This window comes from Apus apus, chromosome 3, assembly GCF_020740795.1.
Source record: "Apus apus isolate bApuApu2 chromosome 3, bApuApu2.pri.cur, whole genome shotgun sequence".
Lineage (NCBI taxonomy): Eukaryota > Metazoa > Chordata > Aves > Apodiformes > Apodidae > Apus > Apus apus.
Window position 1 is genome coordinate 72,749,349 of NC_067284.1, and position 24,256 is coordinate 72,773,604.

The 24,256-nt window shown below is 38.7% G+C and overlaps 1 protein-coding gene and 1 pseudogene across 3 annotated transcripts in view; one reads left to right on the plus strand and one right to left on the minus strand.

Moving 5' to 3' along the window:
* PRKCE (protein kinase C epsilon) overlaps window positions 1-23,933 on the plus strand; it is a 300,604-nt gene extending 276,671 nt beyond the window's left edge. Inside the window, exons 14-16 of one of the 3 annotated variants that reach the window (XM_051613081.1) lie at window positions 1,234-1,380; window positions 9,221-9,250; window positions 19,334-19,370. In XM_051613081.1, the coding sequence (XP_051469041.1) occupies window positions 1,234-1,380; window positions 9,221-9,235 (162 nt within the window). In that variant the 3' untranslated portion in view covers window positions 9,236-9,250; window positions 19,334-19,370. Of the gene's footprint in view, window positions 1-1,233; window positions 1,381-1,646; window positions 1,830-9,220; window positions 9,251-19,333 lie in introns of those variants that run through there. The other 2 variants (XM_051613079.1, XM_051613082.1) reach the window with 2 other exon arrangements.
* On the minus strand, window positions 20,658-21,518 carry LOC127382891 (tubulin alpha chain-like; annotated as a pseudogene).
* Window positions 23,934-24,256: the final 323 nt, after the last annotated feature.

Genomic DNA, 24,256 nt, shown 5'->3' on the forward strand with positions numbered 1-24,256 from the left:
AGTTTAGAAATTACCACACTTAGTTCCAGTTACTGCTGCTAATGATGTACTAAAGATGAAAGCGAAGGTGCAAATTATGTCATGGAGTTTCTCAAGGAGAGCTTTCTGCTGATGTGGATCATGTATTTCCTGAAATGAATAGACAGAAAACTTACAAGTCACATAGCTGCAGGTGCTGTTCTTACTTGTATTAGAATAAAATCCTAGAAAGTAGTAAGGGGGTTACGGTTTTTCATGTGTCTGTTGGAATGGAGTGGGAACTGTTCAAGAAGGACAGGGAAGTGCTTGAAAGAGTCCAGTGCAGAGCCACGAGGATGATTAAGGGAGAGAAACATCTCCCTTATGAGGAAAGGCTGAGGGAGCTGGGTCTCTTCAGCTTGGAGAAGAGGAGACTGAGGGGCGACCTCATCAATGTTTGCAAATACGTTAAGGGCAAGTGTCAGGAGGATGGAGTTAAGCTTTTTTCAGTGATGTCCAGTGATAGGACAAGGGGCAATGGGTGCAAACTGGAGTACAGGAGGTTCCACGTAAACATCAGAAAAAACTTCTTTACTGTGAGAGTGACAGAGCACTGGAACAGGCTGCCCAGAGAGGTTGTGGAGTCTCCTTTGCTGGAGACATTCAAAACCCACCTGGACATGTTCCTGTGTGATGTACTCTAGGTAACCCTGCTCTGGCAGGGGGGTTGGACTGGATGATCTTTCAAGGTCCCTTCCAACCCCTAAGATTTTGTGATTCTGTGATTATGCAACCCACATACCCGAAGAAATAAACAACAGTAAGCATAATACATAGCTCCTATCCCCCAAATTAATAGTTAAGATAATGCAAATAAGATAAAATAAGACTGGCCATCTCCTGGCCATCTATTTGGAAGAGTCTTTGGAGGATATAATATTTTCTTTCTCTCCTTTAGTATATTTGGAACTAGAAATGCTGAAAGAGAATCTGTTCCTGTAGCACTCCCAGCAAGATGTAATTAGGAGGTCTCAGCAATTAGTTGAAAGAGCTTCCTGCAATAAACTTATGCTCTGAGTCTTCTAGTTTGACTGGAACCTCTGAAATTTGGAGGGGCATCCTTGTCACTCTTACAGAAAAAATAATCTTCTGAAAGGGGACTGTTTCTAAAAACTAGGCATTAAGAGTCAGAATGTGCAACTGAACTGCAAGTGGTTTCCAGTTGTTGCCATTCATGTTTTAACTTTTTCCTTCTCTCCCTCCCCCACCCTGTAGTTCATGACAAAAAACCCAAATAAGCGGCTTGGCTGCGTGGCATCACAAAATGGGGAAGACGCGATTAAGCAGCATCCGTTTTTCAAGGAAATTGACTGGGTTCTTCTAGAACAAAGGAAAATCAAACCACCCTTCAAACCTCGGATTGTAAGTAGCAATTTGCCTAACGTTCAGAGGAAACTTGTCTTGACAGTTGTAGTTGTTGGCTTTTCTGACACATCAGATTGCTAGATGCAACATTTGGGGGTTGAAATAGTGACATAAAAACCATGCTGAAAAGATCACCTTGCATTGTTTCTGTGAAGGTAAGTGTCAGGGACAGATTTACTGCCCAGAAAGATGTTGAAGTTCAGTCACATAAAGCATGACAGGGTTTGAGGCCATGTTTTAATTATTTTCCTGTGTTCCTAAAGATACCTTGATCAGAAGAGATTATTTCAGTTAGATATCTACTGTCTGTACTTTCTGTGGGAACTCTGCTCAAGTCCTGCATTGCTGATGGCCACTGGATTTTGTAGTGAAAGATGGAGAAAGCAATTTCTGATTAATAATATTTTAACTGAAGATACTTGAAAAAATGTGTTGAGACCCCACATGCAGAAACTACAAAAGGCAAGCAAAAATACTTATTCTTGTCTTCTGATGAATTAAAATATTTACAGTTCACCAAATGTCAGCTTTTCAGCTGAGAATGTGCAGTAAATTTTATGCTTGAACAGTGCAAGAGAATTTTGTGATAAATCCTCTGAGATTGATTTGTCTTTTGACTTTGCACATTCCTAGCTACAATGTTTTATTTGCCTGTAAATATGATCAAAGCACTGGTTTGTGTCTTTAGATGGTTTTAACAGGTATTTAAAAAGCAAACAAACAAACAACTGGGGGAAAAAACCCTTTGTGCTCAAAATGGCAATTAAATTTAGAGGTGAAAAAGTCCCCTCTGTCATTGTAATGTTGCTGTCTGTCACGTTTAGTGCATTTACTTTTAGTACAGTGAGATGCATTTCCCAAAGTTCCTTGTGTAGGTGATGGAAGCAGGGCTGCCTGTCCAGAACAGGAGCTGGAGGTATCTCCTCTGATCTTACTCTTGGTGAAGTGTCTCTCTCTGTAGCTATGTAAAAAGAGCCCAGAGGGATTGACAACTTTAATTGAAAGTTAGCCCTTGTGAATGTCTTTCTAGGATTAAGTTGTAGTGTTATCATATGGAGAAGTTTTCTTCATGTATTTATTGGAGAGTGGAAACGTTGTAATGTGGTAGCTACAGGCAGAGAGATGCCTGAGCCAGCCCCTCTCCTGGGAAGCATCCAGCCAGCTGGGCATGCCTTTCTCCCTCACCCTGCTGCCCAGCTGTGCTCTGGAGTTGTGGCCAGGCTGCACCTGGTGCCTGAGCTTGCTTACAAGTCCCTGCACTGCTGCAGATCTGTAGCTACCCCTTTATTTTCTCTCTGAAACCTCTTTAATATTGTAACTAACTGCTTTCCAATCAGGTTCCACAGCCCTCAGATAGTTGCAGTGAGCCTTAGTCAGTGTTTAGCTGAGGTGTGTGTGTTGCTCTTTTCCTATTCTCACCAGAATTTGGCCTTTCATCTCACAGTAATTTTCATTGCTTTGCACAGTGTTCACCAACATTTTGGTAATACAGTTACCAAATCAGGATACACAATTCCGAAATAGTTTTAACTCTATGCCCGTATCTAATAAGTCCTAGATTCCTCACATCTAGTCCATTTGTTGGCTGTTTTCCTTTCATGATCAAGATGCACAGTCCCTTTGACAATAGCTATTTTTATGAGGCCTTTATTATTTTTGTAAGTTTTCCTGCTGTGGCAGACCTTCTTAAAAGTCAGGAGGGATTTAGTATATGAGACATTTTTTATTCATTGCTGATATAAATACCTTCTACCTTCTCAGTGCAGCATCCTTCTCTTTCTGGTAATTATTTCATTGCTGTTCTATTGTAAAGCCATTCCTTTTTTTTTCATTCCTGTTGTTTTGTTCCTTTTCTCTTTTTCTGTTTCCTTTAATGGTATTTTAGTCGGATATTTCAGTTTTAGTAATGATTTCAGAGTAGTCCATAGTATAATTTTCAAGACAGCTGCTTGCTCTTTAATAATTGTTAGGGTGATTTTATACATCTTTATTTACACTTTTTCTGTTTTTCTTCAGGTTGCTTCTACAATGTTGGATTTTCATACTACTGCTTCCATATTGTATATGCCAGCTTTCTTTACCAAATTTGATTCCTGCAGTCTATTAGTTCTGTATGCTTGTTTTTTTCTGAACCATTTTTTAATGGTGGTGAATTTAGATAATATGTAATAGGCATGCCTATTATTTTCATGTTCTTGGTCTGCTCTCTCTACCTTGTGTTCCTCAGTGTCCTGGTCCTATCAACTTTTACTGATAACTTTTCTACACTTAGAAGGGGTACAATACAGTCACTATGTGTGTGATCCATCAGCTGTTTTGTAACAGCTATATATATTTATTTATTTTTTTAAATTTTGTTGTGTAGAAATCTTTGAGCAACAACATCATACTGAAACTTTTACTTGTCCCCTTAAAATGGAACAATTGATTAGTTGGAAAGTGTGATACATATCTAGGCTGGAGAGAAAGATCACAAAAATAAACTGCAATTCTTAATTATGCAACTTGAGAAATGGTAAAGGAATCTGGGGCAGTAAATGTCAAATGCTGAAAAGGTACTTTTGGATACTTGCCAAATAAGATGAGATTGTACTGTCTTTGAAAAATACAGAGAAGAGGGGAAAAGGTGAACATTAATGAAATAAAGGCTACTGTGACATCTACATAGAGAGTTCCTCTCAAAATTCAGTTGTGAGTGTAGCATTGAGATTCACTCATTCAGCTTAACAAGTGTAACTGTTCCATAATTTAAGGAATAACTATGGAAAAAGCATAACTAATACCTATGTTTGGAATGTTTTTTGGTTTTTAATATCTTTCAGTATTGGTAAAGGGCTGTTGACTATTTAAAAGTGACTTCTAATGTTAAAAGGGGATTAAAAAATATATTTCTAATCTTACATTTAGGAGACCCAAGATCTGTGAAAATAGCTATGAGAAGAGAGGCCAGATTATTAGTCAGAAAATAGACATTCTTGCATGTGATATGTGTGTGTATAAATGTGTAGGGAAATAATCATACTATGCATATATAATCATTTGTGCATTCAAATTGAGTTTTGCATGCACATAACAGGACTTGGCTCATGCAAGAATGCATATATTTACACAGGTATTCATCTATTTTCTGACCAACTGTTAAGATGACTAAGGGGGGAAATTTTATAATTGCTATCTCATACACACTTTCAAAAAAACCCGAAATGTAGGGTCTATTCAAATGAGATCTGGGCAATACAAAACACTGACACTAAACAAGCAAAGTCGTTAGGGAAAACAGTCAAACACTGAGGTCCCATCAGACAATGGAATAATCTGCCAAGGGAGGTTGTGGAGCTGCCAGTGTGGAAACAAACCTTGCTTCAACTCTGCCTCACTGCTCCGCTGATCCCAAAACCACACGGGTTCCTTGGTTAGCACAGCTGTCTTCCTTTTCTGTTTCCTTTTATCCTCTCTCTGCCATAGCAGACTTTCTGAGGACCTATATTACATGGTACTGTAAGGCCTGTGCTTCTCCATAGTTCAGATATACTGATTCAGTCTCTTCAGCTCTGCCAGCCTTAAGTCTGGATTTTTCCACTGAACTTGGAAGAAACACTGCATGGCTATTTATTAGCCATACTTTTGAGATGGTCATGTTGGTTGTTTTTTTTTAAATCTCACTCATGCTGTTGAATGTATGCAAATATATTCCTTTTATACCAGAAATATACCATTCGTGTCTCTCTAGTTTGTACATGATTTGATTATTCTAGTGATGTTTTGGAAGTTTAAAATTATTTCTTTAGTGTTTTCAGCCTTGGACTGGAAAAGGTGCTTGAAGAACTGACTGCATTTTCTGAAAGCTTTCAGGCTTGCCCTGGGCAGAGCACTCATACAAATGGCTGAGATTTAGATGGCTAAACAGTGACAGGAGTGCCACAGTAGGTTGTGCTATGTAGAGACAATAGAAGCAGATTTTGTGGCCCTAAAACCTGCAGTGAAGGATCTCTGGCTGCTCCTCCAGCTTAATAACATGAAATAGATAATACGAAGGAGTGAAAATGTGCTGGGGTCCATTCCTATAATGCATATTATCTACCAGCCCTTCCTTTCATAAATCCGGAGTTAGGAGGCTTTTCAGTGGCAAAATTCTTTTTTATTTGTATACTTTACTATACTGAGGTTTTCTCCCTTTTAGAGCTATAATAAATTTTGAGCTGCTATAGAAAAATAAGAGCTCTGAGACTTGTACATTAGAAATCGAGTGAACTTTCGATCATCTTTTAAGAGGATATTTGTTATACCTAAACTCTGTTGACCTTGACAGTGTCTCTAGAAGATAATTTCCTCTGTTCCTAAAAGCTAATGTTTAGAGATTTCCAAACTGTCTTGAAATTTTCTGGAGAATATTTTTCTTCCCTGCTGCCTTTAATGAAGACATGAATATGTAAATGCATATGCAAGAAATAAGTACAGTTTTAGTGCAGACAGATGTCTTGCAGGCAGCTATCTTTTCTCCAGATCAGCTGTTGTGAAACAGAAATCCCTTTGAGGCACTTCATTCCTATTTTGACATATTTTGTCTGGTGTATTCTTCCTGGAATTTTATTCCATTTGGAGAATGAAATTTCCTGCGTCAGTAGCCATAACGCTGAGCTATGGTTTGCGACATAATTTATTACCCAAGAACCATAAAGGCCTTGATATAGTATTCAGTGATTCTCTGTTCTCAATTTTCATTTGTTTCCATGGTTATGCACCTGGCTTAGTTGAATTGGTTATTTCCATTTTCAAAGTGCATTTGCCATAATACAAATAAAAAAACAGGGCACAGAAGGTTGATTTCTTACCAAAGTCATTGATATGGTGGTAAGCATGGTAGACCTTGCTTAGTGACATGATGGAATGATTCTGTCTATCCCATAATGAGAAAAGCATTAAAAACAGTGATTGAAACAGATTGCTGTTTCACCTTGCATGTGTATTGGTGAAACTTAGATTGTCCCAAGTTGTTATTTGCTGGCAAAGCTGATATTTGAAACAGTGAGACAAACTTATATTTTGTTGTATTTTGCTTTTTCCTCAATTGTCTCCATATCTTATTAGATTCCCTGTAATAAATTCTTCATGCTGTTTCTGAGAGCGTAGCTTGCCAGCTACATGCTTTCCAGACTGAATTTATGGCCTGCTGAGATGCCACTAACATCAACCAGTAGAGCTCAGAGAGGTGTGCACAAGTGGCATAAAGGTACATGAAATTCCAGTCCCACTTCATGAGGATGGAGGAACATCACTACCAAACTTCCTTGCTCATTTGACTGAAGTCAGTGATAGCTTCATATGAGCATAAATTTAATGGAATCATAAAATAGTTTGGGTTGGAAGCGACCTTTGAAGGTCATCCAATCCAACCTTCCTGCAATAAGCAGGGAAATCAACTAGATCAGGATGCTCAGAGCCCCATCCAACCAGACCCTGAGTGTTTCCAGGGATGGAGCATGTACCACCTCTCTGGGTAACCTATGCCAGTGTTTCACCACTCTCATTCTAGAACATTTCTTCCTTATCTCCAGTACAAATCTACCTTATTTTACTTTAAAACCATTGTACCTTGTCCTGTTGCAACAGACTCTACTGAAAGTTTGTCCCCATCTTTCTTACAAGCCCCCGTTAAGCCTTGAAAGTCTGCAGTAAGGTCTCCCTGGAGCCTTCTCTTCTCCAGGCTGAACAATCCCAGCTCTCTCAGCCTTTCCTCACAGGAGAGGTGCCCCATTCCTCTGAGAGATTTATTCTTGGTTTTTGTAGAATTAGACCAGCCCAATAAAAGTACTCTTGTATTTCTTACACTGCTGGTCACAGTAGTTTAGTGTGCTGCAGGGAGCTGAGAGACCAGAGGAAGCTGTTAGGCACTGTGCGGCAAGGACAGTCTCAACACAGTCTCAACTCCTGTCCTTTCAGGCTGGGTTTCCCCCGTCAGCCCTTGAAACATGTGCTTGCAAACAGACAGACTTGTCATTTTCACCCACCCTGTTTTAACAGTCAGAGTTGGGAAAATCTGAGACTTTGACCAAGATGTCCTCAACGTGAAAATGCTGAAGAACTCTTAGCCAGAGAGTAGTAAATATAAAGCCTGGTAAAACAGATGTTTGCCATATGTATTGCTTTTTAGCAATTAAGCCAAAGTTTCATCGCTAATGGCTTTATCAGTGCCTGTGGCAATCCATTCATGGTGTGGCTTTATGGAGATGAAGTTAACTAAATAATCGCATTACGATGATTTACTGTGAATGTGCAGCTTTCACAGAACAATACATTATTTTAATTTTCTCTGTGCATTCATAATTTCTTGGTTTCCCATTTTAAAAGCTTGCTTTCTTCAGAAGCATTAGGAACAGAATGAACAAGATAGTCTGTTGCAGAATTGTATCTTGCAGTACACAGCAACAGCAGCTGCTGCCGGCCCATTTAGATCATCTAATGTGACTGCTTTTGTTTTGCAGCCTCTTCTATTCTTACTGGTATATCACTGAGAATGTTTCCGGAATATTTGTACATTCCTTCTTCAGTTCTGACTTCTCAGGGATAGAGAATTGGTATAGTAGTAAAACCAGAGACCCAGGAATTGCAAGATAGAGTTCTTCTGCCAGATTTTCTAGAAACTTAGGTGAGGTCCAGGATTTATCACCTAACTTTTTCATGCTTTGTTTGCCACTTTGTGGTAATCTCAATATATTTTTGTTCAGTGACAGCAAGGAAATATGACTGAGAAGTGTTAAAAACCAAATGCTCAAGATCAGCCTGGCTTTTGAATTGACTGAACACATAGCACTTCCCTTGGAAGAGTGTTCTGTGCTATACCAGACCTCAGTGTTAGCAGATTTCATCTTGATCTGCAGTATCACATTTCCTATGGTAATTTACACTTCTGTCTCAGCTCCAGTAACTCTAAAATAATCCTAAACTGTTATTGAAGCCCATCCCCCCTTAGTTATCACTGTCTGAGCCACATAGTCTGTATGCAGTTTCCTTGTGAACGTAAACTCACTTATTAAGTCTTGACTTAAGGATGCCAGCAATGTGTCTTCTTTCAGTTTTGTGCAGCAGCAAAGGTTTGAAATAAAATCATTCCCAAATACGAAATTCTAGTCCTAGCAAATGATTGTGGGTTACAGCTGGAGTCAGTGAGCACTGGGAATTTTCCCCTCCCATAAATAAATGGAAAACTGGCAAAATTTCGGCAGCCCATTGTCAATGACTTATGACAAGCTGGATGCTTGTTTGGAAACTGGATAATAAATAGCAAATACAAATCAGCACCTACAGGGTGTGCAGCTGACCTGTTTGCACAGGCAGACAGGCAGAGACCACACCTGCCTAATGGGTAGGTGCCTCACTGAATGGCTCCTGAAAAGGTGTTCAGTTAGAGAGGTGTGTGTTTAACTTGCTGCAGCAACTGTCTGCTTACTGTGAAATATGGCTGGAATCCTTAAAGAGGGACTGCATTTCTGGAGAAAACTTGCAAATACTTTAGCCTAAAATATAAGTTTTATAATCTCAGATTTGTTTCCATACATGACTGCTAACAGGCAAAGAATTTTTTTTTATTATTTTTTAATGAGGGATTTTTAACCTGGTGTTGGGAAGTCATGATACTGTTTTGGTGGGGTTTTTTTGGCAAGCTTCTGTTTTTTTTGTGACAGTGGATTGTATCATCATACATGCAGATTATGACTTCAGCTTTACACTGTGGGGAAGAAGCCCTGTAAAATGCAGTATCATTCAGTAACACCAAAAGGAACTTAGGAAATTGCAGGCCAAGTAAATTTTTTTTGTATAAATGTTCTCTCTTTTCAAGTTTGCTTCAGTGTGAATGTCCCTCTTTAAGGTAAGGCCTTCAATATGGGGAAAATGTCAAGGTAGGTCCGTTTTTAGGCCTAATGACCTTGAGGTATCCCTTCAGTTTCATAATATATTTCCATTCAGTCATCAGTGCATGGCAATGAGCATTTAGCAGATGGGCACGCAAGGGGCTATACTGCATGCTTTTGCATGAAGTGTTACTGCTTAGACAAAACACCGGGGATTGATCCTGAGACCTCAGACCCTCATGTACCATTGTTAAACATTGCACATTGTGTATTCCCCACTTGTTGCAGGCATTTCAGGCAGAGCAAAACTGGGCTTTCTTCTGAGAGTGACACCATGGTGATTGATACTGGTATACAAAAAAAGATTTAGAAACAGGGAAGAATCTGTATTTGTCAGAACAACTAACACATATCCTTTCTAAAAACTAAAGAAAAACAGATGTGGACTTTGGAGACTTAGCCTTTTTATTACAAACAGCCCTAAGGGTTGAAATCCAACACTTTTTTTGCACACTGCCCCTGACACAGTGTATCATGAATTAGAATAGTTAATGTCAGCAGGTTCCTAAAAAATTACACTTTTCTGCTACTGGTTCAAGCATTGGTCAGGTTGCTGCTGACTGAGAAGCACTGGCTATTGGCAGGTGATGAAGTTTGTGATCTCAGGTTAGCTTGTAGTAGGCAGTTGTGAACAATAGTACCATAACTGTCAGCAATATAGTTGATACGGATTGGTCTAGCGTGGTTGGGACATGGTCTAGTTGGTCAGGACAGAAAAGTCTGTGACACTTCCGCCTCCTTCCTCAATCAAGTAAAGTACCTTGGTTTCCAAAGCACTTCAGATGGCTTAGAATTTTTTACAGCCACTGAATTTGCTCAGAGTGTAAGTATACAGCTTTTCAGAAGCCTATATGCAGCTTGCGTCACAACTTAGAGAAGAGTAAGTGAGCTGATATTTTTAAGGAATTTCAGTGTCATTTGTTTGGATGAACAAAGTTCTCTTTTCCCAGAATTTGCTCATTCAATTAGCCTTAATTTTCATTTCTTATTCTCTGCAGCAGTTGACGTTAGCTTTGATTACCACAGCACTAGAATTACAGAAGTTTGAAAGCTACTTCCCAGCACTGCAGGTTCCCAAATATTTATAAGTTAAACAACTTTTATTATGCTTCTTTTGATTCTGTACTGGGAATCCAGCAGTATTTGTTTGCTTTTGTTGAGTCCTGGACTTAGAGCACTAAAGTCTTTTCATACTGAATAATTAAGTTCATTTAATCATCTGTTAAACATACATTTGGAAATTATGACCATTAGGATGGAATAACAAGCAGCCAGAGTGCTCCTACTTTTTTGGGGGGCTTCTTCAGAATAAGACAAATTCTCTTTCACTTTTTGGCTGCTTTAGTCTCCAGTGCTGTTTTCAGAAAGTATTCTAAACCATTAAGTGAAATCATGTTCTCATGGTTACTTACAGTACATTCTAAAGCGTTCAAACAGAAGTCTTTTATTTTTATATTCATGTAGATAATGAATAGTATTCCTGGGTTGGGCCTCTTTCTGATCTAGTGGCAAAACACCAGGAGACTTAAGCTGCAAAATCTGGCTAGTTATCAGACTGTGGAGAGGAATTTATCAGAAAGAAGCAAAGACTCATCTCAGGCTGGCAGTTCATGACTAGTCCCATTCATAGCTGGAGTCTGGTGAACACAGAGTATAAGAGCAGCTTTGGCTTCGGGTTTTTCTCATGCAGAAGCTTTTGTATTAGCAGTATACCACAACAATGCAAGCATAAAGTTAACAATGGTGGCTTACCAGGATGCTTATCCAAAATGGGCAGCAAAAATTTGTCAATATACGTGTTCACAACTCTGCACACTAGTGCAAAACTTAAGTATTTTGGCATTTACACTAATATGCAGATGATGACCTGAAACAGCTGATACATAGCCACTTATCTTCTGTAGTAGGACAGGGAAGGCATCTTGAAATGGCAAGGAATCCCGCTGCTTTCCTCTTGTTATGCTGCTGCTGTTTTTTACAAGGGATTTTGTTACTGTGGGGGCACAGGCCTTGTAGTGATCCTCTCAGCAGCATGCTTCAGGAGTCATACACTTGAGTTTAGGCAAGATCAGGGGAGAATATCTGCCTAGATATTTATGAAGAACCTTAAGTGCAGATCCTGTTCCTTGATTTGCTTGACATATTCATGTTTGCAAGTGGCTTACAGAATGAAGTGTTCCTTTTTCTTAATTATGGACCATGGAAAAGAAGGAATTGAAGATCATGACTGCCAATGACTGTCTGAAGAGCTGTGTTTATATTTGACAAGAATAAGAACGGGGAATTTAATTTGTGCCCTCAGGTCCACAATAACAGCTCGAGTTCCCAGCAAGATGAGATTTGTGCTGTGCAAAAATCCATGTAAGCGAGAGACAATCAAGCGATCATGGATTATGATAGGCAGAGAGATCACAACCCATGTACAGGAGACCAAAAATAGGAAGAAAATTAGATGCATAATGAGATTGAAACTACTCAAGTTCGAAGCAGATCAGTAGCAGAACCAAGAATGAAATCCATGTCACTACAAACTGCTGTGTCTTACTGCACTCATTTAATAAAACCATGCTCCTAAAAGCCAGTTCAAGTGTCTGAAGGAAAGGTGGGAAGGAGATATATTGAGATGTAGAATTAGTATGCATTCTTGCACAATTGTGCAATGTCTTTTTTTTTTTTTCCAGTCTACAATTCATATGAGTATGTGCTTTAGTATCAAAAAAAAGATGGCAGCTTCAGCTGCTTTCTAGAGAATCACATCTGTCTTTATCTTCTGTCCATTTTTGCAAAGGCGTAAAAATACTCATTAGACTTCAAAACATGATCTCTAGCAATTCATTAGTCTAACAATTAAGCCATCGTTGTTTAGCTTTCTCCATTTGTATAAAGTGAGACTTGCAATACCATTTCTCTCTATGAAAGCCTCTCATATGTATTATCCATGTCAAACTAAAAGCTTTACTCTTAATGAGCTAGAGATCATCGTTAAAGAGCATGAGTTTCCTGAAATGTTCTGAAGGCAGTCTTGCTATAGCATTCCTGCTTTATGGCCTATAGTGCAAACTGTTCTAGTATATAGCTGAGTCTTGGAATTACACTCCCACTGTATGTGCTTGCCATTACCTTTCATGCTGTGTGTTTCTTTGTGTCCAGTGTCACAAGGCACATGCCCAAACCTCCTCTATAGAGGAAGGGCTCTGAATCAGAAGATACTGCAATATATTTATAATTTCATAACATATTCAGAGAAGTTTTCATCATGTGTTGCTTTTTTATAATTGAGTGGGATAGGTGACTGTAGGCAGAATAAAATGTTGGAAAATCAGTCATTCAGTATTTATTCCGAATACATGGCAGAGATGAGTCTTGAAAGATGTTACATCATACACCTATTCACTACCGTCAGATTCTCCTTTATTTATTCCGTGTCTTTGTGATGTCTTAAAGAATTGAAAGCAAGTACATTTTTCAGTAGTTTATGGGATGTCTCCTGGAAGGTGTTAGAATTATACAGACAAGTGCCCTAGACTTACCAATGCTCCTGCGTCACTTTTTTCTCCTCTTTGCAAGTCAGCTCCATTTTCAGGGTATAGTCAGTAATTTGTACTGAAGTGCTAGTTATCAGTAAGACAAAAAGGCTTCTACATGTGTATCTGAGGACTCACTAACTGTTGATTTAGTATGTCGCAGTTGCACCAGCCCTGACTACGATAGCTCTGTTGTAACAATAATGATTAAAATGCAATTTCAGAAGAACACAACAGAAAATTGACTCATCTTGGATGTGTGCCAGGATGTAAGAGGGGAGGTTACATTGGTGCTCATGACCTTAGAGCAGTTGAGGATATCAATGGATGTTTGCCAATATTATGTGAAATAGAGAGGCACACATATAAAATCTGCACTGCAGAGTGAGTAGTAAAAATTGCAATAGAAATTGGACTGTGCAGATGAGGGATATTTTCATATCATTGTTCCATTATTTCCTCTTCTCATATTTCCTCTCCATCCCAAGAAGTAATCTGAAATTGTTTCCCATGTTGTTAAATCCTCAAAGAACCTACCATAAGGGAAAAACGTAATGTAGAAATTCAGAAGTTGCCAGTCTTCCCCTGCAGTTTTTTTCTCTCTGAAAAATTCACGTTTATCTACCATGGCATAGCTTATGTGCAGTGGTTATGTCATGATGAAGTCGTAATGGAAGCAAGTCCTGGTAAGGGGCACAAGATGAATCTTGAGGCTAAAGGACTAACTCCAGGTGGGAAGCTGCAGTGCTGACCTCCCTTGCAGCTCCTGTGACATCTATCTCCATCCATGTTTTACACAGAGGTAACTGTCGTGCTTTAGCAATCAGGCTATGAACAAAGCAGGCTGGGTATATATAGCTTTAGTGCTGTGTACCCATCCATGCTAAAACCATACACCCAAGTATGGCCACAGTGGACAATGGTTTTACAGAGACTTTTGGGTGATGTTCATTGCCCAAACTGCAAACATGGGGTGGTTGTTAGTGAACCTGCAGAGCTTTGATTTTGTTTGTCTTACTGTTAGTTTTGTGGTGGTGGTTTTGAGGTATAGGTTAGGAGAAAGGCTGTGCAAACGTGCAAAAGACTGTTATCTTAGCCATGTAGTCATTAAATTTTTGTACCCCCTAATTGCTTACTTTATTTCTCCCTCCTAATGACCCATTTCACATACCTAGGAAAGACACATACTGATTCAGTATAAATATGGTTTTAGTTTAGTGGATCACAAATTATTCCACTTAAATTTCATAGTTCTGTGAATTAGCTTGGTATTTATTAAATATCTGTGTACTTCCATAACAGATTAAATTGTGAACTGCATACGTTGGCATGTTTTTCAACTACTGTTCCTGCTACATATTAAAGTATTTTTAAGTGACTTTTTTCCCATTTCTTTATCTTAATTTGGTGTCCTTTGCATCTAAGTAAAACATAATTTAGGAGCCCAAATCTCACTCTGCAATAAGTAAAGAACATTAGTATACTTGTAAAAACTACTTGTATTCAAAACCCTTTTTGTCATCATAACTTTCAGTTGAATATACTACAGTTCATGTCTAAACTGTTGTAACTCATCCATATGTGAATAGAGCTATTAACATGCTGAAAAAATGTAATAACTTCTAAAGTTATTCTGTTAATTGAGCCTATTTGTTTCCCTTCTTTGACCTTCTTTTATGTTCTCTGCCCTTTGTTGCCCTTCCTTACTTTTCCTTGCCCTTACTTTCCCCTTCTTTCCCCACCTTTCCCGTCCTTTCCTTTAGACATTGGGAAGAAATTCTTTACTGTGAGGGTGGTGAGGCACTGCAGCAGGTTGCCCAGGGAAGCTGTGCAGGCCACATCCCTGGAAATATTCAAAGCCAGGTTGGATGAGGCCCTGAGCAACCTGGTCTAGTGGAAGGTGACCCTGCCAATGCAGGGGGGTTGGATCTAGATGAACTTTAAGGTCCCTTCCAACCCAAACACTTCTATTATTCTATAATAACATATTTATCTTCTGAAATAAGACATTCTAAGAAATGCTTCAAATATTGATACAGGTTCTTAACGCATGCAAATACTATAAAGAGGAATCACCAGGATAAACAGAAAGACAGGCCCGAAGTGTTCTGCTTCTCAGCCTTTTTCTTTCACAGTATTCATACTAAATTTCTGTACATATAGAATGAGTTTGGTGTGAAAGTGACATTGCCATTGGTCTCAACTTTTTAGAAACTATTACACCTTTATGAAAAGAGATCCAGTCATTGGTGCAAAGTCATCTCTCCCTGTGCTGCGGTTTTTGTTATGATAAAGAGAGGTGAATGAGAGGGCAGTGATACGTGAGGTTAGCCACATAACCTCGTGCCTCAAACCAGTTTGTTTGATTTCTTGAGTTTTCATTTCTCTTGAACAAAATAATCGGAAAATCTTATCAGTGACGAGGTAGATACAAAACATTCAAACTCTGATCATTCTGTTCTAAGAATTTCTTCTTGATGATAGTGTGTCAAATGCAGGAATCGTTTATTTCTTACTGGAGCAAAATTCTGGATAAAATTCAACAACATGTAATACGTATGACAAGGTGCGACTGTTGCTGTGTGTCCCAATCCTGCTGCAGTGTCCTGTGCCCCTGTGGCTGCACACAGGGAGCTGCAGCAGCTCCCTGCCCAGATTTCATCTGCCTGTCATGTGTTTGATATGCTGCTGATACAGCCGGGTGCTGCACTGGGAGGCTTCTCTGGTGAAGCTCCCCGGATGAGTGTCAGACTCCAGGATTTTGGTATGGGCTTGAAAATATATGAAGAGTCATCAAGCACTGCCAGTGACAGAAAACTGCAGTGGAGTAAAGTTAAAGATATTTCATTCAGTTATATAGAAAGGCCAATCTGCATCTCCATTTCCATGCTGACAGTATCTCAGACTGTGAAAATCCAGTTTATTAAGCATGTTTTGGAGGTTTTTTAAGCTTGAATCTGTGACTGCAGGTAGAAAATATTCTTCTGTTGTACAAGCCAACTAGGAAAGCTGATTAAATTATGTTTTATGCAGAGATAGTAGTAAAATTTCCAATATATTTAGCTCTGAACAGAAGCAGTAATCTTTTAATTGAATAAACCATGACTTGGACTTTAAAATTGTCACCCTTGATGGGTAGTAGGTCATGTTATTATTTGTTTAATTCAAGGGGTTCTATTTCTGTAGCACAGGTGCTACATCTGATCGGATCTTATCACCCATATGAAGCAGGTCCACCATGTCTCCCAGGATAAGCAGGTCACACTAGGTCAGTGCTTAGGAGACCTATGGAGTGTTCACACTGCTGGAAAAAATAAAAGACCAACTAGCCGGCATGTTTCCTGCACAACAGGTAGTGAGCCACTGTTCCTTCTCACTATCAGAGATACCATGCTGGTGGAGGAGCTATCTTTCAGATGAAATTTAGAATTGGAGCTATGTGATTTTTAGTCATACAAGTGCCACAGCACTGCTGCTGCTCTTTGTCAGACAAAAACAGGCTGCCCACATGTTGCCTGCAGTAGAGCAGTTTCAGTGCAGTGTGGAATTTGTCAGAAGCTTTTGGGTAGCTGCTGTGCCTCTGCTATTGTGTAGCGTTGATGCATGCTGAACATAAGGTGTTTGGATAGTCTAAAGAGAAAAAAACTAGCACGTGAAACCTAGCTGAATTTCTGTGTGTTTGGGTGGACAGCTGTGATTTTAGGGGTTCTTCTTTTCCTGTTAATCCTAGTTTCTGCAGTCATCTGAAAGTGAGACAGACTTACCTGGAAAAAACTAACGTATCCCAAAGTCTCAGGAGCTGCAGGATAACATAATCCCACCCATTTAATTACTGCGGTTTTAATTCTGCATTTGCCAGGCAATCTAAAGATTTTTCTTTTTTTCTTCATAATTTTTTTTTATGTTCAATGTTGGACAATAGCTGCACTCTTGTTTCCTTCATATACACTCCTTACCTTGCAGATCTATCTTTTCTCAGCTTCTCTGCTAGGAGACAGCCACAGCCCTTCATTCCTTCATCCTAAGCCCTCATGCTGCAGGTATATGTTGGTTCATGCTGATGGCCTATAGAATATTCATAGTGCAAGTACATTAAAATATCAGTAGTAGCAGAAATGTGACCAGACCTGTTTTGTCTTAGCAGATGGAGCTCTACAAAATAGTCCTAGCTTCAGGAATAAAGTGCCTAAGTAGCTAGGGAGGGTTTCTCAAATAAATCTTTCTGTTGAAGAGAAGTACTTGTTATGAACTTTGCCTTGTGTCTTGTATGGCTTAATCTACTCACTTTTCTTCCCTGTGATTTATTTAATCTCACTTCATCATTTGGTTAGTTAGAGGCTTGCTAGTGTATCCTTGCAATCTTAGAATGCTCCATACTTGTCCTGTTAATAAATTGGTTGATCTACATCTATGCTGCCAAGAAAACATGAAATTATAAATCTGAGAAAGTAAAAACTTCTGTTTTCTTCTTTGATTTTGAAGGCATATTTCAAGACATGCCATACTTTTAAATCTAAGCAAATACCTTTGGTTGTTGTTTCAGAAGTTTTTGGGATTCAAAGTTCTACTGGAAGGACAGTGTTTCAGATGTACTCATCTGCCCTTGTGTTCTCTTAGCACCTTAATAAATTTTAGTGATGGTTTTCTGGAAAAATTAGGTATAAGGTATTAATTGCCACTGATAGGTTTTGAGGACTGTGTCATCTTATTATTTTAGCTTCAGTAAGGAAAGAACAGTTTTCACAAAAAAGTTCAATATGAAAACCTTAAATAATATCTATTGCATTTGTCCTCAGCTAGTCCAAAGCTTATTTGCCCTGGAGAGCTGGTGTTTAAAGTGTGAGTGTAGTCACGTTTCTCTTGCACATAACTACAGTTCTGAATTTGAATTCTACTTTCTACAAATATTCAGTTACCTCCTTTTGTTTCAGTGACTATACCTGTAGCAAATTTGTCGTATGAGTGTGTGAAAATGCTACAGAAGGACATGGGGAACAATTAGAATGTAGACTTAGTTGCCATGTAATGCATTTTAAAATTCTTAGGGAGTTTCATTCTTATTTTGCAGTATTTGCCAAAATGCCTGGGAAAAAAAGCACAAGGCCCAAAGCCATGCCCCTCACACTTTATGCAGTTCAGAGTATAGAGGTCACATAAGCTTTATGTCCATTTTTTATGTATGAAGTAAATAATACAAATGTAAACAATATAAACATTTAAATACGTGTTTTTTAAGTCCATATTCCTTTTCTTTTAATGGAGTTTTGTAGATAGAGGATGTGGATTTTTGATTGCCTGCGCTTAGAAAGGATTTGGTTTACAAGTAACAGTCCCTTGCATTTATATAGACCTTTTTTCCCCCCCCTGAATCTATAAAGTTCTTACAAACACTATAGGTGAAGGTTGCTATACCCTTTTTACAATTGTAAGAAAGAAAACTATTTGGTTTAGTGCCTCACTAGACCTGATGAAGAAATTAAATCTTTATCTGTTTTTTAATAGGAAATTGTATCTACATTGAAAGAAGGCCTATATCCCATTTGGAATACATTAATGTACCCTATGATGGATCACTTCATGATTGTATCACTTTACTTTGCAAGTCAAATAGGTGTTCTATTTCTGGTATCATCTTAATCTCAGACATATGCAGGCTATCTCTAGTTAATTTGTCTTATGCAACCAAAACTTGTACAGTTCATAGAATCATAGAATGGCTAGGGTTGGAAAGGACCTTAAAGATCATCTAGATCCAAACCCTATGCCTATGCAGAGAAACCTCCTTAAAAAAATGTTGCTCTTGGTTGATCCAAATTTACTGGAAGAGCGAGGTGCTTTAGACTTCAGTGGGGAAATCCTGATGCCATTGAAATAAACAGGAGTTCTGAGGTGGATTTGTCTGGAGCCAGAATTTCACACTTTCCCGTGGTGCTCTGAAGGACATTCAACTGTGTTAGGAAATCTGAGTTGCCAATGTGGAGCTCAAGAATTTTGCACTGAGAGCTGTTTTAGGTTTTACATTTGATTTTAAAATGGAGTGTAGCCAGAGAGAAAAAAAGCAGTGAACTGAGTCGAAACAGTAGGCTGTATTGTGGGTAAATCAATTAGATCAGCTTACTCTGTACCTCTGAAATGAGATATTATGTTCAAATCTAAGAGGAAACACCCGTACCACCTACTATGCCCAAGCCTTTTTTAAACTAGTCCTAATCTCAGCTTCCTGCTTTATCATCATACTGCTATTCCTTCACCTGTCAGAGACTCCTGAGTCTCTGGGAACTCATTTATAGTACTGCTTCTGTGGCCTCTCCTGAACTCATTTTTAGTACTTGCTCCTGTAGCTTCTCTCATACGTCTGTTATTCTTCATGTGAAGTAGCTTCTCTTTTATTTCAATCATTCCAGAAAACTCAGCTTTTCGGGGGTGGAGGGGGGAGGGCGGATGGAGAGAAGGGAGATCACCTTTTAATTTAATCTGCTGTTTTACCATTCACCTTATTTGTATTTTTCTTCTCAGAAAACCAAAAGGGATGTAAATAACTTTGATCAAGACTTTACACGAGAAGAACCAGTATTAACGCTAGTGGATGAGACAATTATAAAACAAATCAATCAAGAAGAATTTAAAGGGTTCTCATATTTTGGAGAAGAGCTACTGCCATAAACAACATTAGGCTGACAGATGAATGATGCTGCAAGAAGTGATTCTGAAGAGGTCAACAAATTACTGAGACTCAGTAGATCAAGAACTACTTTTCTTACCCTGAGCCCCTATCCCAAATTAAAGTATATATTTATTGTGTTTTTTTTTCCTTTAATCTTCTGACCTGAAAGCACTCTTAATTTCTGTCTCACAAAGCAATGCAAAATAATTTTGTATCAGAAATTGTAGATGTAACACACTGCCATATATTTGTGTCTTTTCTTTTAATCCGAAGATCTCTCCAGAGGACAAAATTGCATTGCATCTTTTCCATGGAAAATGAAACCATGCTATTAAAAGCAATTTAGCAGATCATATTCTGTAATCATCATATGTATTTAAGCTAAAAAGGTGAGAACTATTTCTTTTGCACTGATGGTAATGGTGAGATCTGTGCTCAGACGTGGAACAAACAGCAAATATGTTGCCCTTTGTGGAGGTGTAATCTGCAATTATGAATTTATTGTAGTGAGGTACAAACTGAAAGCTGTTCATTAAACAAAGCACATAAATTAAGGTTTTTGATGAAGTTCCTCATAAAATTTATGGAAGACTCTTAGGAATAAGAGTCACAAAGATAACTGAAATTTTATTTGAAGTAGGAAATAGAATCATAGAATTATACAATGGCTATGGTTGGAAGGGACCTTAAAAATCATCCATCCAACCTGGCCTTGAACACCTCCAAGGAGGGGGGGCATCCACAACCTCCCTGGGCAACCTGTTCCAGTGTCTCACCACCCTCATAGTGAAGAATTTCTTCCTAATGTGTAATCTAAAGCTCTCCTCTTTCAGCTTAAAACCATTAGCCCTCATCCTATCACTACACACCCTGGTGAAAAGCACCTTCACAGCTTTCCTGTAGCCCCTTCAGGTACTGGAAGGCTGCTATAAGGTGTCTCCCCAGAGCCTCCTCCAGGCTGAACAGCCCAAACTCTTTCAGCCTGTCTTCGTAGGAGAGGTGCTCCAGCCCTCGGATTATCTTCATAGCCTTCCTGTGGACTCACTCCAAGAGCTCTATGTCCTTCCTGTGTTGGGGGCAATATAATTTTTTTTTTTTGCTCTGAAATGGTTTATTGCAAAGGGTTCCTACAGGTAATGTGGGGAAGGAGCATCGTCCTTTTTGGCAAGGGCTTCTCTACTTCTCGCCATCCTCTTCATCCTTATAGTAATCCTGGCCCATCTCCTCAAAATCCTTCTCCAGAGTGGCCGTGTCTTCACGTGCCTCGGAGAACCTCCCTTTCTCCATGCCCTCACCCATGTACCAGTGCACAAAGGCTCTTTTGGCTTACATGAGGTTGAACTTGTGGTCCAGGCAGGCCCAGGCCTCAGCGATGGCTGTGGTGTTGCCCAGCATGCAGATGGCACACTGCACCTTGGCCAGGTTCCCTCCCAGCACCACTCTGGGCGGCTGGTAGTCGATGCACACCTTGAAGCCTGTGGGGCACCAGCCTATGAACTGGATGTGGTGCTTAGTCTTGATGGTGGTGATGGTGGTGTTGACATCCTTGGGCACCACATCCCTGTGCTGCAGCCGGCCATGTATTTGCCATGGCAAGGGTCACACTCTGCTCAAAAGCAGGAGCTGGTGATCTCTGCCACTGACAGCTGCTCATGATAAGCACGCTCAGCTGCAACCACAAAAGCATAGGTGGTCAGAGGGAAGTGGATGCAAGGGCAGGGCACCAGATTGTTCTGGAACTCAGTCAAGTCAACGTTCAGGGCCCCATTGAACTGTAGCTGTGATGGATGAGACAACCTGGCTAATGAGTCTGTTCAAATTAGTGTAGGTCGGGCACTCAATGTCCACATACCACAGCAGTGTATAGATACTGTATGGTTGGACTCGATGATCTTAATGGTCTTTTCCAGCCTAAGTGATTCTATGATTCTATATGGATAGTTATTAAAGGGCTAAAGAATAAAATGCCTATAGTACTTTAACGTAGCTATATACAAGAGTCTTACAGTTTTTCAGGCAATTGGGTGTGCTATCCATGTTACCAAATTTAATATCCATTTAAATGAACCATTAAAGTGATGGCAAGGTCGCAAATGTTTACAGTTAATTTTACATAAAAAATGTATTATAAACATTAGAAATTTGCCTTTCATAGAATCATAGAATGGTTAAGGTTGGAAGGGACCTTAAAGATCATCAGGTTCCAAGCTCCCTTCTATGAGCAGGGACACCTCCCACTAGACCAGGTTGCTAAGTTGATAAATAATTTCTTATTTATATTTATTTTCTCAGCAGTGTGTTACTTTTGCACACTTTTACAAAACCATAATACTACTGTGTTTGTTGTTTTTATGTTTAAAATCTAAAGAGAAATCTGCTTTTAGAAGACACAAAATAAGGCTACATGTGCATTATGTGGAAGTGTGTTAAAAAAACTGAAGATCAAACATTCACAAACTGACATTGAAAGTTGTACATTGAATTTTTTTTGTGTATGAATTGAAATGGTAACTCATGTGGACAATATTACTAATGTGAAGTTACCTCCTGTAGATATGCTAACAGTGTTATGTACTTATATTTCCAGGAGTACCCTGTGGTTTGGGGTTTTTTTGTTGGGTTGTTTTGGGATTTTTTTGTGTACATGTATTGCTGAGGTCATTTTATTATATATTTTACTGGACTGAGTGAGCGGTCATTGGAATCCATTTTAATTGTTGCACATGGATTTCCAGCTGCACAAAAATATATATACTTGTGATTGGCAAAGTGGCACTAAAAGAAGCTTTTTTGCCTTTTGTACAGGTGAGATTTTGTATATAGTGTTTGCTGCAAGGCCTGTGGAATTCATTGAATATAGAGGTATCAACTGCTGCATGTTCAGGCATACTATTAAAATGTTAGTCTATGAAAGAATAATTATAATAATGTCCATGTGCAATACTCTTGTATGTGTATTGGTTCAAGTTACTGTCAGAGAGATAAGGTTTTTGTTATAAAAAGATGTAGTCATATATTAAGCTATACTAAATCTCTTGTATAGTTCTCTTCAACTCTATTATGACATGATAGAGCTTGGAAAGAGAAAGGAATGTTACAAGTCGTGGTGGACAAAGCGTGAATCCTTGGCTTTAAGAGATAATCTTGGTCTCAAGCAGATGAGTTAGTTTGTGTCAGTTTTGCATCTGGCTGCTCATAGCCGGTTACTGATGACAACATTCAGTTCCATTTTGTTTTGTTTTTAAAACTCAGGTGTAATTATTATATATATTCTTATGATGATTTCAAAATATTAAATATTATGATATATCAATTAATGTGTTGTGTGGCCTAAAGGTGTAATAATGGATCAAGCCTTTAGTTTAATTTAATTTATCTTCAGTAATCTTTTGTACTGGGAAAAGACTAGCTTCTGGAGCTGAGTACCAGCACAGAAACATCTTAAACGATTGCATCATCTCAATGTTTAAATTTCTTTCTCTTTTAGAAATATATTGTAGAACTGCCCATCCATTTCTGTCTCACCACTGGCTCTGTTTCTTTCTCATCACAGTTAGCTTTTGACATCCAGGCAAGAACTGATCACAATGCTAAAACGTTCTTTTCCATAGGTGAGTAGACTGGTTAGGAAGACAAGTTACCGGATAGTGCACTACTGTTTGTACAACAAGAGGCCTTTACACAAAACTCTGAGCATTTATTTTGAAGGAATAAAAGCATCCCATAAAGCTTTTGTAAGCAAGCTATGTACTCTGTATTCCTGTTTCTAATATGAAGGTAATTAGCCAACGTTTGTATTTCAGGAGGCCTCAGCACCTTCAGTGTTTGGTAGGATGCTAAGAGAAACATCAAGGAGATAAAAAAACTTTTGCATGGGCAGATATTTCTTCAATATAAATAGTTAGATCCTCTGCATTGGGTTTACATCAGAAGGTTTGTCTGTTACCTTGAATATTTTAAAAGATAATTCCTAAAAATGGACATTCTGTTACATTTCTGCCTGTTCTGTAAAATCTTTCCTGTTCCTTCTTTGTAAAACGAGTGCAAAATGCCAAAAAGATTGTTATTAATAATGATTATAAAGAATCCATTGTTTCTTGTTTTTCCTCCCAAACAGACTTCATTAAAAAATGGAAACACATTTTTCTCTATAGGATGAAAAAGAATTCTCTCCAAAAACGGCTTACAAAGTACCTCTTTTTAAATTATGTGCAGAATAGTTCTGGCTAACTATAACATGTTTCAGTTGGGGGGGGGGGGGGGTAGGTTTTTTTTATTGTGAGGATTTATTTGTACAGATTTTTTTTTTTCTTATGGATGTAATTTGAACCTCTTGCCATTCATTAGTGTTATTTCATCGTAAACATTATTACTGTGCCAAATGTACTGTATTCAAAAGGATGTGAATGTGTATTGTTTCGGAACCTAATAAATACAATGATGTTAAATCTTCTTTTTTTCCCCAAAGTTTTCCTGAGTGTTTCCTAATGTGGAAGAAACAAAGATGAAGGATTTGTTTTTTTCATTTTACATGTTGTACAAAATAGCATGAGCTTGTCTTTTAGGAGTGAATGTTCTGCAAAGGAAGGACTTGCTAATAGGAGCCTCGTCTGTGAAGCACTAAATCCTCCAGAGGAAACACAGGTAACAGTGCGTGATCACTATTTATCTTGTGAAATAGAACGTTTACCTCAAAAATACCAGGCAGGTGAGTTTACAGACTTTTTCTGCTCACCAGCTACATAACGTTCACTGAGTTTTGTGTAATCCCAGAA